Source organism: Mobula birostris, chromosome 4, assembly GCF_030028105.1.
Source record: "Mobula birostris isolate sMobBir1 chromosome 4, sMobBir1.hap1, whole genome shotgun sequence".
Taxonomy (NCBI): Eukaryota; Metazoa; Chordata; class Chondrichthyes; order Myliobatiformes; family Myliobatidae; genus Mobula; species Mobula birostris.
The window spans coordinates 119,070,003-119,085,482 of record NC_092373.1 but is presented as its reverse complement, the minus strand read 5'-3'; the positions used below and the strand labels follow the sequence as shown (position 1 = coordinate 119,085,482).

General features: G+C 41.3%; 1 protein-coding gene across 3 annotated transcripts in view; it reads right to left on the bottom strand.

The window, feature by feature from the left end:
* The window catches only part of alpk1 (alpha-kinase 1), a 154,021-nt gene that overhangs the window by 95,620 nt on the left and 42,921 nt on the right, over window positions 1-15,480 (bottom strand). For 2 of the 3 annotated variants that reach the window (XM_072255959.1, XM_072255961.1), the window contains exon 2: window positions 1,386-1,548. In XM_072255959.1, the coding sequence (XP_072112060.1) occupies window positions 1,386-1,494 (109 nt within the window). In that variant the 5' untranslated portion in view covers window positions 1,495-1,548. Of the gene's footprint in view, window positions 1-1,385; window positions 1,549-7,195; window positions 7,260-15,480 lie in introns of all 3 variants that reach the window. The other variant, XM_072255960.1, reaches the window with a different exon arrangement.

Below are 15,480 nucleotides of genomic sequence, written 5' to 3'. Positions count from 1 at the left end.
TTCCCCTCATGTTCCCCTTAAACTTTTTACCTTTCGCCTTTAACCCATGACCTCTGGTTGTAGTCCCAGAGGAAAAAGCCTGCTTGCGTTTACCATATCTATCATATCATAATTTTGAATACCTCTATCAAATCTCCCCTCAGTCTTCAACATTCCAAGGAATAAAGTCCTAACCTGTTCAATCTTTCCTTATAGGTCAGGTCCTCCATTCCTGGCAACATCCTTGTAAGTTTTTTCTGTACTCTTTCAACCTTATTTACATCTTTCCTCTAGGTAGGTGACCAAACTGCAAACAATACTCCAAGTTAGGCCTCACCAATGTCTTATACAATTTCACCACAACATCCCATTATAACATCTCTGAGAAAAGTTGTTTACATTTTTCTCAAAGATAATTTTCCAAGAGTTCACCAAAGAGATTGTCAGTGCAGCTATAATGGAAAGAACACACAGATCTAACTGCTCGTTCCCCCTAGATGGACTGTATCACTGGAGCGTTAGGAACTATTTAAAAGGAAGCTAAAATAAGTTGTTTTTAACTACTCACAAACAAGAGAAAATCTGCAGATGCTGGAAATCCAAGCAACGCACACAAAATACTGCAGGAACTCAGCAGGCCAGGCAGCATCTAGGAAAAGAGTACAGTCGACGTTCCTGGCTGAAGAGTCAACTGTATCCTTTTCCTAGATGCTGCCTGGCCTGCTGAGTTCCTCCAGTATTTTATGTGTGTTATTTGTAACTACTGCCTCTTTTGGAAGGGTCAACATTTCAAAAGTGTGTGATGACAGAGCATCAGATTGCTGCTCACTGCCATTTACTGAATGCCATGTGTCTATTGCAAGGTAGTAGCTCAGTGAAAGGTTTCCTCAAGCCTGTGTTTGCAGGCAAATTGGCCAGTGTGATGTGAAAAACCTTTTGTTCACTTTAGATTGGCAGTGCCTGTACAAATGCATTGAAATTTGACATCATGTTAAAGACACATATATACACTGCAAATATAAAGATTACTACAAAGCAGTTGAAGTATGCAGGCACACATGTGCAAGCAAACCAGTCGTAGAAGGGGTAATGCTTCTTACACTAAGATTTATGATAGTGTACTGAGAACTTGTATGTAGCAAAAGTTTTCTGTATGTTCTATTGCGGTAATCACTCACTCCATGTGTTTATTGGAGTTCAAAATGAGGACTGACAGCAATTCACAAAAATAAAGTGTGCTTCCTTCCCCTCTCAGTATTGAATCCTATCCCTACGCTGTAAATAATGTTACTTATCAACACCTGTCTGTCAAAAAAAGTTCTGAGGCAGAAGTTACAGAGCACCATGCCTGTGTTGCGCAGGCCATGCTGGTGGGTGCTGTTGCCTGGCTTCTCTCAATCTCTCACCTTCGCACTGCCGGTACTTTGTCTTGTCTTCTTCTGACGGTTCTGATGGGGGTGCATCGAGGGCCTGCTTGCACTCCTGTAGGAGCGCTACCATCTCTTGGTTATTCATGACCACTCACTCGACTATGAATTGAACTTCCCTGGGTGTGGAATGATCAATTACCTATGGGAAGACACAAAAGGCAAATAAAAGATCCTTCAGGCGAACTACCTGGTGAACAAAGGGGAGAAATGATTAACTAAACCGTCATCAATTATCTGCAAGTCTCAAGCAGGGCAAGATAATGCTTGAGCTACATCAGAATACACGCCAGCCTCCGTGGACATTATCTGTCAGCTTCTAAGTTCCTGACTGAGTTTGGTGCTGGGACGTTAACAGCTGCGGCACTCTTTTCTCACACACACATATAGACACATTGCACCCACTTCCCAGCACCTACACCACTGCTTTCTTTTTAAGATGTATTCAATGATTGACTCTCTGGGCCACATTGTACATCCATCAAACAGGGCCGCTTGTTTGAGCCTAATACACAGTACTTCAAATGGTAGCTCGGTTGTTTGTCTCAGCTGCTGGTGCTCTGAAATCTGGCCCCCTTTGCAGATTTCCGCATTCCGACAGCAACAGCTAAGTAAGTGTGCACGTGCCGCCTTACTTAAAGATCTCAATTTTGACTTAATTTTACTTGCTGTGAATCTCTCCATAAATGCTAGAAGTCTGAAAGGGAAATATGGGAGACTGCCGAATCACTGATTCATACTACATAGAAGCAAGTTATTAAACCCTGCATTTGGCACTGAACCTTTTTTCACCCCAACTTTAAATACTGCCAGCTAAATGAAAGTCCCTGGTAATACTGATAAACGGAAGCACTGTGAGATCACATATTTTGCCTACCTTTGTGTCAAAACAAAATTGCTCGTGCAGTGGTGAACAAGCTAGAGGTCTGGTATACTTTTCATGGTAGCAGATGGACTACAAAATAATAAAAGTGGTGGTGATATTTTAATTATTCAAGTCTGATTTGGATTTACCAATACCAATATATAAAGGTGTAGTGGCATCGCTCTGGACTTCGAGGTGAGGGGTCCCGGGTTCGAATCCAGCCGGCTCCTTGCGCGCTTTCCGTCTGTGCTGGGTTGAGTGTCGAGCTAGCAACTCATCCTCATAAAAGGCAGACAAATGCTAAAGAAATGGCAGGACTGCTGCCCGATGCGCCACAAGGTGCGGAAAGGAACAAAAACAACAATATCGATACATGGGTAGCACGGTAGCGTAGTGGCCAGCACAACACTTTACAGTACAGGCAACCGGGGTTCAATTCCCGTTGCTGCCTGTAAGGAGTTTGTACGTTCTCCCCATGACCACATTGTTTTCTCCAGGTGTTCCGACTTCCTCCCACAGTAGCAGTCGGTAGATAAATTGGTCATTGTAAATTGTCCCGCGATTAGGCTAGAATTAAATCTGGGGATTGCTGGGAGGTGTGGCTCGAAGGGCCTATTCTGCACTGTATCTCAATAAACAAAATAAATAAATAAAAACAACAAACCATTAAAAGCCAGTTATCAATGGATCACAAGGCTTCTGATTCATGGACTCTATTGAATGAAAATGGGTTGGATGAGGAACATGCAGTTGAAAGGTTTTGGGCCTGCCCGGACAGGGTTGACATTTTCTATTTCATGCCAGAGATGAACTGGCTTCCTACAGCTAGCAAAAAGAGGAGGAAATTTTCCAAGGCGTATGTGGTAGGGAGTTGGAAGTTTAGCGAAAGCAATAAAATTTTATCTTAAGAGTCTTCATAAGTTGTGATCAATAGAGATTGGGAAAATTTGTTTACCAGCGTTGACACTTTCCGGGAACTATCCACAATGTAAAAATAGATAATCCATTTTATTTTTTGACTCCAGCAAATATCAATGCACACAATGAATAACCATCCATATTTCAAAACATAGTTATAAGTACAAGAGATCAAAGCAAATATAATGGAAACAAAGCTGGAAATTTTTTGGCAGTTTTAGGTTAATGTTCCATATCAGAATCAGAAACAGGTTTAATATCACTAGCATATGTCATGAAATTTGTTGTCTTTACAATACAATACACAATAATAGAGAAAAAACTGTGAATTTCAGGAAGTATATATGTATTAAATAGGTAAATTAACTAAGTTGTGCAAAAATAGAAATAAAAAAGTAGTAAGGCAGTGTTCACGGGTTCAATGTCCACTCAGAAATGTGATGGCAGAGGGGAAGAAGTTGCTTCTGAATCGCTGAGTGAGTGTCAGATGGTAGCATGAGAAGAGGGCGTGACCTGGGCAATGAGGGTCCTTAATGATGGATGATGCCACCATTTTTTGGCATCGCTCCTTGAAGATGTCCTGGATGCTGAGGAGGCTAGTGCCCCTGATGGAGCTGACTAAGTTTACAACTCTCTGCAGCTCACTTATATCCTGTGCAGTAAACCCCCTCCCAGACATATCAAATAATTGTTATAAATTATATATTGATAGAAATGGTTCAAGTCTTGCCTGCATCTTATAGTATCTCATAGCCACTTTTTCGCTGTGGCATCAAATAAATGGCCATTTCTAGTTGTTGGTTGCTGATGGAACTTTTCCAGGACTCTGGGAGAACTTGCGATATTCCTTGAATATTACTCTGGATTTTTTTTTAACTTCCAACTACAGGGGCACCGATTCTCTCAATTTTGGATAACTAATGCTGCTCTGGAACCTGAAAAAGAACTTTAGTTGCAATCTGAAAAGAGTAGCTGGCTGGGAGGGTCCGTTGCTGTATATCTGAGACAACAAGGTCCACTTGATATAATCTTCCGATGGGAGAGAGGATAATTGGGCACACACGTTTGCCTAAAACAAGGGGGTAGCTGAGTACAAGAGGGCTCTAGGCGGGGTCCCATTTAAAACCACAAAGTGCGGAACCTGCTCCAACCATTTGTAAAGAACAACCAAACTCGCAGTCTTCATTGGAACTTCAGAAGAATGCTCTTAACAGAAGACATTTCATGGGACTGAAGAGAACAGAATGCTTCTTGTGGCCTTACAGAAATGCTGAAGCTCAGCGCTGGCTGCTGGTTGTTAACTAATGGGCTGGACTGTGCCGAAGGTAGCCAGTGGGTGCATCTGACCTCCTGTTCAATCCCTGGCCTTACCATATTGCTTGTGATGGACTGTGCTGTATCCACCACTTTCTGTTCCTGGGCATTGGTTCATGCTATTAAACACAAAGCTACCAAAGCCAGGAGAGAAATGCCTTTTGCAAATGTCCTAACAGGAAGTAGAACCTCATTGCGTGAAAGGAAATATGACTTAATCTCATGTTTAATTACATGGATCATTGAGAAACCTTCAAGTATCTTGTTATTCTTAGTGTAGCCTCACTCTTGACCAGGTAATTATAATGGTTAATTTACCTGCTATAGAAGTTTTCAGTGTCAATGATTGGTTACCTGCCAATCTCAGGGAAAACAAAACACGTCCAACTCTTTAGGCAGTTTCCTAAAACTACAGCAGTTGTCTTCTATCACTGTCAAGCACTCTGTCACTAACACTGACACCTGACAACTGGAATTGTAATGAAACGTGTTATTGTGAGGAGCAGACGCGTACACCCTTGCTGCATGAACCCTGAGTGTATCCTAGGTCAAGGTGAAGGACCACTACAGTCTGTCCCCCTTTACTGCTCAGGCGTATCTGAAAGAAACAATCAGCAGGGCGGATTTACCTTCTGCTTCTCACGAACAAAAGTTGGTAGTGATATTGGCTGCACTGAGTCCGTATATCCTATCTGCGAAAGCCTGCAACCCTTGGCCAACTGTATTCTGTAAAAGCTTCTAAATAAATTACTTGGAAAAACTGAAGTGAAAATCTTGACTTGCAGATCACAAATGTCTAAATTTTAAAATGTCATCCTTGTTTACAAATCCTTCCATGGTTTTCTTCATCTGTTTTCCTCTAATCTTCAAAAGCCATATAATTGTGTAAGAAATCAGTACACTTCTGATTACAATCTCTTAATCATCCTGCACATCTAATTACTCCTCTATTTCCAAAGGTACATGCAGTTGTGAATATTTAAGGCTCCAGAATTTCCTTTCTAAAATTTTTTAGCACCTCAGCTTTTCTGTTTCTTTATGTTGCTCCCGAAACTCTACATCTTTTACTAAACTTTGAATAATTTTCCCTAATATCTGTTACATAGCTATTTAACAATTTTGTCTGGGCAATGCTCCTATTACATGATTTGCTCCAAATGTTGCAGAGGTGTTTCTATCACTTGTCAAGGAATGGATAATATACAGCTGGCACCAACACATAAGCAAACCTTCCAGATTTACTAAGGCTATGATCCAGAAAGATCAGCATTGTGGAATTGTTGTAACTGTGAACCAATTCACTGGAGAGACACTGAAGCTATTGGATATAGAAGTGCTTATTCAGCAAAACGAGCAGCTATTTGAGACACTCTTGGAAAAAGAGGCCTGCCTCACCCAATATTACATGACATTTTTCTATGCTAAAGATCAAAGGTAACAACAGGACAATTCTATAGTTACAATGTATCTACAATGCTTCCTTTGAATTGGATATAATTTTTAAATACCTCCTTCTTCACACCCACACTCCAGACACCCAAAGTGAATGTTAATTTCCACTGACTCTCTCTAGCTCAGTGGTCCCCAACCACCAGGCCGCGGACCGGTATTGGACTGCAAAGTATGTGCTACCAGGCTGCGAGGAAACGATATGAGTCAGCTGCACCTTTCCTCATTCCCTGTCACGCACTGTTGAACTTGAACATAGGGTTGCCAACTGTCCCGTATATGCTGGGACATCCCATATATTGGGCTAAATTGGTTTGTCCCATACGGGACCGCCCTTGTTCCGTATTTCCCCCGCTAAGGTACAGCGTTCCTATGAAACCTTTCATGCCGAAATGGCGTGAAGCGAAGAAGCAATTACCATTAATTTATATGGGAAACATTTTTGAGCATTCTGACCAAAAAAAACCTACCAAATCATACCAAATAACACATAAAACCTAAAATAACACTAACATATAGTAAAAGCAGGAATGATATGATAAATACACAGCTTATATAAAGTAGAAGTAATGTATGTGCAGTATAGTCAGGAAGATTAAGCCAAAACGGATTTGTGGGGAAAAAAATCAGCACGTACGCGCATGCGCACATCACATATGTGTACGTCACTCACACATGCGCACACAGGTGCCCGCGCAAGGCTTCATGGTCATAGTAGTCTTTTCTGGGGTAAACACAAGTGTCCCGGGATTTGACTGCTATTTTTGTCCCTTATTTGGGAGTAAGAAAGTTGGCAACCCTAAGTGCAAAAGACATGTTGAGGTGAGCTTAACCCTGTTTGAACAGCCCCCTCTCCCCCGAGTCGGCCGTTCCGCAAGAATATTATCAATATTAAACAGGTCCGCGGTGCAAAAAAGGTTGGGGACCCCTGCTCTACCTGCTTTCATGCATATGCAGACATCTCAGGTAATCAGCCCCAGTCTGTAGCTTCATTGTTCTCAGCTGTGATTTAAATTCAAACTACAATCCATATTCAAATCTGACGACTGGTTGCAGTTGAAATTAATATTTGCTATATACCCTAATTCCAGAATACACTCTAAAAGAACCCAGTGATACTAATGTTCCACTGGTATTAATGACAATGCAGCTTTAAACCACACATGCACCAACATTCAAACATGTGATGCAGGAAAGAAATCATTTCGTCATGATAGATGGGGAATCACGGTGGATTACTCACCCATGTTGCTATCTAGCTTTCCCAGTGCCAGAGGGTTCACACCTGAAGGTCAAGTTTACAGGACCTGTGGGAGAACATTCTGAAACATTGGATTATGAATTTAATTTCTTTTTTTGAAATTTATGTCTGGAAATACTTCACTTAATGGACTAGAAATTTTATGGTATTGGTGTATATACATCAGAAGTTGTTAATAAAATTTGTGGGTGGCATAAAGGAAAATTCTACTGAAGCTTCTGGACAGCATAAAAATCTAATTGAAGATAATTTGGATGATGCTACCTTGCCTAGCCAGGTGTGCTTCAATCCCGTAAAATATGGTAAACCCCTTGGGAAACGGGGGGGGGGGGGGGCGGGGATGGGAAGAGTTGGGCTATATCCCAAGAGCCAAGAGCCAATTGGAAAGAAACCTTGCAGAAAATCACGGCCCAAACTAGGATACCAAACCATCAACAGATCAGACTGAATGGCACAGGAGTTGTAGAAGGAAAGCAAAAACTGAGCAAGCACCAGACAACACACCTCAGCATTAATTTAATGATGGCCCACAACTCACGCTTTCAGTAGTACCTTTGTACCATAGTAATGCCTTCACTCATATACCAGATATACAAAGTTCAAAGTACATTTATTATCAAAGTATGTATATATTATACAACCTTGAGGTTCGTCTCCTTACAGGCAGCCACAAAACAAAGAAACCTAAAAGAAGCTAACGAGCAGAGAAAAAAAAATCTTATATTCACTCCACATATAATTAAGATTCATCCTCTTGCTCCCTAAATCCGCAGCATACCATACGTGTTCTCTGGATGCAAGGGCGGGATTGTAACTGTTTACCTGAACAGCTAGTGAATTGCCTTCTTTTTCAACCATGACAACGTAAGTATGTTTTTGTTTTACAGCTGAGGGCTTGTTTCCCCTTGTGTTCCTTTTGGTCCTTTTGCCAAACACCTTCATTCACAGAGTGATTGACGTTGTTGCCTGTACATTCCATTTTCTGGGCACATGCAGTTTTCCAGTCACAGTCTACTTAACAATATGATTTTAAAAAGGGCTGTAGGAAGAGGAAGGAAGAAGAGGCAATAAAAGAAAACAGAATCTTAAAATGATTTGTTGAAAAAAATTTAGGAGTCATCTGCATCAGGAAGCTTAGGCATAAGGGAAATTGTAATTGATGCTTTTCATGCCCCAGCCTATGCACATGTTAGTCCACAGCCACAGAACTGCTAAAGAGACCAAACATAAGGAAGCTCTACCATCAAGGTTGTCTTTGCATTGCCCCCACAGACTGGAAAATTGCATATGTCAACCCACTCTTTAAGAATAGAAGCAGGCAAAAGACTGTGAATTATAGGCCAGTTAGCCTGATTTCAGTGATAGGTAAGATGTTGGAGTTTCTTATTAAGGATGAGGTTTCGAGATACATGATAAAATAGGCTGAAGTCAGAATGATTTCCAAAGGAGAAATCTTGCCTGACAAATCTGTTGAAATTCATTGTAATGTTTAAGGGAAACATAAGTGGAAACTTCTTCACTCAAAGGATTGTGTGAGTGTGGAATGAGCTGCTAGCACAAGTGGTACATGCAAGCTCAATTTCAACATTTAATAGAAGTTAGGATAGTTACACGGATGGTAGGGATAAGGAGGGCACAGGTCGATGGGAGTAGGCAGTTTAAATGGGCCAAATGGCTGTTTCTGTGCTGTACTTTTCTATGAATCTACAACTAAGTAATAGGCAGGATAGACAAAGGAGAATCAGTGAATGGTGTCTACTTGGATTTTCAGAAGACCTGTGATAAGGAACTGAACATAAGGCTGCTAAACATGATAAGAGCCCATGGTCTTTCAGAAAAGATATTAGCGTGGGCAGAAGATCGGCTAACTGGCAGGAGGGAATGAATGACAAATAAGGGGGGCTTTATGTGGTTGGCTGTCAGTGACTTGTGGTGCTCCAAAGGGGTCTGTACTGCAACTAATTGTTTTTACACTATATACCAATGATTTAGATGATGGAATCGATGGCATTGTGGCCAAGTTTGGGGATGTTCTGAAGGTTGGTGGAGGGGCAGGTAGTGTTGAGGAAGCAGGGAATTTGCAGAGGGACTTAGACAGATTAGGAGAATGGGCAAGATGTGACAGATGGAATATAGTGTAGGGAAGTGTATGATCATGCACTTTGGTAGGAGGAATATACACGTAGACTATATTTTAAACAGGGATAATATTCAGAAATCTGGGGTACAAAGGGACTTGAGTGCCCTTGTGCAGGATTCCCTAAAGGTTAATTTGCAGTTTGAGTCAGTGGTATGGAAGGCAAATGCAATGTTAGCGTTCATTTCGAGAGGTCTAGAATACAAAAGCAAGGATGTAATGCTGAGGCTTTATAAGGCATTGGTCAGACTGCATTTGGAAAATTGTAAGCAGTTTTAGGTCCCTTTTCTAAGAAAGGCATTGACAGCATTGCACAGGATCAAGAGGAGGTTCATGAGAATAATCTTGGGAATGAATAGATTAATGTATGAGCAGTATCTAATGGTCCTGGGCCTGTATTCGCTGGAGTTTAGAAGAATGAGGGGGATCTCATTGAAATATACTGAATATTGAAAGGCCTAGACAGAGTGGATGTGAAGAGGATATCTTCTATAGTGGGGAGTCTATGACTAGGGGGTACAGCCTCAGAATAGAAGGACGTCCCTTTAGAACACAGATGAGGAGGAATTACTGCAGCCTGAGGGTGGTGAATCTGGAATTCATTGCCACAGCTGGCTGTGGAGGCCAAATCATTGGTATATTTAAAGTGATGGTTGATGGGTTCTTGATTAATCAGTGCATCAAAGGTTACGGAGAGAAGGCAGGTGAATGGGGTTGAGAGGGATAATGAAGCAGCCATGATGGAATGATGGAGCAGACTCGATGGGCTGAATGGCCAAATTCTGCTCCTATGTCTTATGATTTTATGATGCCAGGATTATAGGTAGACAGATTTTTAGTAAAGGATGTATTATTATGATATATAAAGCCATTGAATACTGTCAAAGGGCAGAGGAATTGCAGATTGAAAGGGCACGAATATATTTTAACTGTAAATTAGTGATTTCTGTTTCAAACAGTATATGAGCTTCTGTACCATGCTCTGCAACTGGATCCTCAACTTCTTCATTGGGGAAAGAGTCAGTCAGTGTAACACCTCTTTGCTGCCGACAATCAACACAGGCACACCTCAAGGATACGTGCTTAACCTACCACTCTACTTTCACTACACTCATGGCTGTGTGGCTAATCACAGCTCAAACGCTATTTATAACTTTGGAGATGACACCACTGCTGTTGGTAAAATCTCAGATGGCGACAAGGAGGCAGTCAGGAGTTAGATCACCTGGTTGAGTGGCGTCACGACAACAAATCCACACTCAACATCAGCAGGACCAAAGTGATTGTAGACTTCAGAAAGGGGGATCTGGAAGATCACACACCAGTTCTCATTAAGGGGGCAGGGGTGGAAAGCACGAGGAGCTTCAAGATCTTGGGTGTCAATATCTTTGACAATCGATCCTGGACCCAACACATTGATGTAATCTTGAAGAAGGCACCCCAGCAGCTCTACTTTGTTAGGACTACCAGAAGACGTGGTATGTCACCAAACACTCCTGCAAATTTCTGCATCTCAGTCTGGCATGGAGGCTCCAATGTACTGGACTAGATGAGGATGCATTGGGTTGTAGATTCAACCCGCTCCATCACCGGCACAAGACTTACTACCACTGAAGGTACCTTCGGGAGGAATCCATCACTAAGGACCCTCAGTACTGGAACATTCCCCCTTCTCATTACTACCATCAGAGAGGAGGTACAGCAGTTTGAAAACCCACATCAAATGATTCAGAAACAGCTTCTTCCCCTCTAATATCAGATTTCAGAATAGTCCATGAACCCATGTACACTACCACATTATTCCTTTTATGGCACTTTATTTTGTAATTTATTCTATTTTTAAATCTTTGCACTGCATTGTTGCAAAACAACAAACTCCATGGCATAAAAGACAACAGTAACAATAAACCTGACTCTATGCTTCTCAGGATTACTGAAATCAACTATAACTTTAAATGCTTATTTTCAGCATGTCTCACTATTAATTGTGGTGCTTTTAAAATTTCTTTCAACAATCTTATGAGGATTCAATTAATTAAAGGCAGAATAAAATTCAAATTCTATTGATGGGGAGGCACTGCATTTTTAATGTGCATTTACTTGAAGGGATTCTTCGCTTTACATTGAAACGCTTTCGAGCACCATACAAAAATGGGGGAGGAGAGGGGAGGATCCCAGTGGTATAAAACCTAGCAGTGACCCAAGAGATAAACTGCATTTACATTAGCTTCTGACAAGAATCAAATTAGGGCCTTTTGGACACAAGAACAGGCTTCTAGACTGCAACAGATGGGCCTGAATGTGCTCCCTAGGCAAACTATCAGCGACATCTGTAGCCTCCGAATTCTGGTGGTCTCAACCAATTAACGGGAAAGAAAAGGAGGCCTCTGCATCCATCCAATCGAAGCACCAGCACGCACGTTATTGAAACTGAGCCGGGCATGGGTAAAATGAGGATTAATCACAAAAAAAAATCCACAGAGCTGCAAAGAGGCCCTGAAAGAGCTATAATGGAGATATTCAACATGCTAAATCGGATTTTTCTTTTTTTTAGACTCCTTCTATGAGGGAAATTTAATCCATAAATTGTATTTCTCCAGTCTCTCATTTCCCATCATTTGCTCTTTAATAAAAGAAGGAACCTGTCTTTATCTAATTGGATTTTTTGAAAAAAAAGCATTAACAAATAATAATGTTGCCGCAAGTGATAATTGTGAGGATGGAGAGGTCCAGGGAGCGAGGAATAAACTCAGTGCCTCAGCTAATCTGATGATGCCTCAATACAATTCCATTTGCCCGACGCTGTGGAGTTTCTAACACCCACAGTTTGAGGTATTCTTTTTCAATGTTAATGAGACCAAGAAGGCTCTCCTCTCATACATATGTATGAACTTTGGATGTCTGCTGTGACAAACTCATGGAAGTGTAAGAAATAAAGCGGCTGAATGTGCTGAAATGCTATTAACTAATAAAAGCTTGGTTCTAAAATGATACCTTTATTAAAGTATAAAGAGGAGAAGTCCTTTTGGCAACAAAACAGAATTTACAATTAAAATTCTATAATTAAACAAGATTTTTAAAAATTTCTATGTAGCTTGAGGCATTCCTTACCAGAGTATATGCATATCTCAAAATCTTAAGCATCTATATGGTGATGGGCAGGAGTAATGCAGATCTTATCATCTCATTCAAAAGGAACCCAGTAAGACAAAATTGAGATCATGACTTTACAAGGCGAAGTTAATAATCTAGTACAATCTTATTATATTATCCTTTTTACATGAAACTGTATGTTAGTGATGAAGTGCCCCCCTAAGTCTAAGACCATTCTTGTTCCTCTGAGAAAGTGACCCAGGACTTCTGACTGCTCCAAATCACATGCTCCTATTTGGAGGGTCACATTACCGTGCTTTAGCCAGGAGTCTCCTGTTACAAAAAGTATCCATAAAGCAGCTCCCAGGGGCTCAGTGCTCTAGATGTCAGAACAGAGATTTACTTCTTCATTTGCACCTCTCCTACCACACAACCTCTTTGCATTATCATCATCATCATCATCATCATCAACAGCAGTGCTGTTGCTACTGCTGCTCAGAAAAAGAGTCTGTCTATCTGATGTCACCTTGCCACCCTGGTAAAGCATCACCATCAACTATTGCAGAGCGAAATGATGGATAGAAGAGCAACACACACAAAATGCTGGAGGAACTCAGCAGGCCAGGCAACATCTATGGAAAAGAGTACAGTCAACATTTCTGATGAAGGGTCTCAGGCCGAAACGTTGACTGTTTACTCTTTTCCATAGATGCTGCCTGGCCTGCTGCATTGTGTGCAATCCTTCAGCATTGTGTGTGTGTTGCTTGGATTTCCAGTGTCTGCAGATTTTCTTGTGTTTGGGATGGTAGAATACATTGGCTAATTTGTATTGGAGTGTTGGGTTCAGGAAGAAAGGGGACAGAAGTTGTTTGAGACTGGCATCAGGGAGTGGGATGGAGACTATATAATGGGATTTCCATGTGAAAGGTAAAAAGATGGAGAGTAGTGAATGGGGGATCTAAGAGTGGGAGACAGAGACTAGGAATGGAGGTGAGGAGAGGCGACCGGAATGACAGGGAGATGATAGATGGTAACAATCAAATGAAGGCTGAAGTGAAGAGAAATCAGGAATAAGGAATGGGATTACAGATATTGGTTACAAGTGCAATCTGAAAGACACTAGCATTGCTTTAGGTCATCCACGTAAATACCTGGATACTAATAGCTACTGGTGTAATTAAAATTTCTCCTACCTCATGTTCACTCTCTCAAATTATTCTCATACATTTGATTTGCCCTCCTCACATGTTCTCAGTCAGATTCTTGGTTGTTGAAATATTTGTTGATTGCACAAAACCATAAAGACACTGCAGCAAACTAAGCATAATCAGATATTTGCAGTAACGTTAAGTAACGCATGTGGTCCAATCAGACTGCCAGGGATTCCTATCCCTCCTTCCACCAGGCTCCATTTGCTCCCATCGTTTTCTCTATTTCTACCACTCGCCTCCACCCTCCCATCCCCATCCCCTCCTCTTCACCTTCTTCACCTATCACCTGCCAGCCCCTGCTTTACTTCTTTTTTCCTCTCACCTCTTTATACTGTCTATCTCCTCTTTAACTACTCCCCTCTGTTATACTTGTTCTTCATGCCAGTTTGGCTTCCCTCATTTCTGTGGCCTTAAAAACCCTTTCCCTTCCCCTCCCTCACAATCTGCCCATCAACTCTGTCCGCTTCCCCACCTGCTTCCCTTTATTCCATGGCCTATTGTCCTCTCCTATCAGATTCCTCCTTTTCTCATTGCCTCACCTCTTCCACCTATCACCTTCTAGCTCTCACATCATTCCCCTTCATTTCCCCCTCCCCCATTCACCTAACTTTCCTTTCACCTGGTTCACCTATTTCCTGCCAGAATGTGTTCCTACCCACGCTCTACCTTTTAAATCTGGTTTCTGCTGCTTCCCTTCCAGTCTTGACGAAGGGTCTCAGCCCAAAACATTGATGCAGTAGTTTGTTTTCCTCCATTGATGCTGGCTGACCTGCTGACTCCCTCCAACATTTTGTGTGTTGCTCAAGATTTCTAGCATCTGCAGAATCTCCTGTCACAGCAATGAGGAAGTCACACTTGAGGTTTTATAACCATCTACAGATTAAAATCTAAACTGCATTATGATATGATCCCAGGTTCGCTGAGTAATTCTTTGAACCTATCTTTAAAATGATTTATTTCTCAATAGAAACATACTAGCAGCAATCTCTATGCCTATTGCTAGCATCATAGATCCCCACTACCTAGGTCACGCTTTCTTCTCGTTGCTGCCATCAGGGAGAAGGCACAAGAACCTCAGGACTCACTCCACCAGGTTCAAGAACAGTTTCCACCCCTCAACTATTGGGCTCTTGAATTAAAGGAGATAAATTCACTCACTTACCCCAACAATGAGTTGTTTCCTATAACCAATGATCTCACTTTAAGGGCTCTTTATCTTGTTTTTGCATGTTCTTGTTATTTATTGCAATTTATTTACATTTGCATGTGCACAGCTTTTTGCCTTCTGCACTCTGGTTGACCTTTCATTGATCCTGTTTTAGATACTATTCTATACATCTGCTGAGTATGCCCACAGGAAAATTAATCACAGGATTGCGTATGATGACATATATGTACTTTCATAATAAATTTACTTTGAACTGTGAGATAAGTTCCAAAATATATAAAGATCATGTCTACAGAACTACACATCCTGTACATTCTAAACAATCCCTTAATTCACGTAATGACTGTACTGAGAAATCTGATTCCATCTTCTCAGTCAATACTCATGTAGGTCAACATGGGCTGACAATACTCAGCTGATAGCTCAGTTTCTGTTCTTATTTGGACTTTAAGTTTGGCCAAATGACAGGTAAGAATTGCCCAAATCTACTCAAATTGAGACCTGGCACTAAAATAAGATGATCTGTGTTGTTTAACTTCATCCTCCGTAACCAGTTTCCCCCATTCCCAATGTCCCATCCCCCAACTTTCCCTACTTCCCAGTTCATACCAGGACCAAGACGTCAACAGACTCAAGTTGAATTTAATCTCCTTTATCT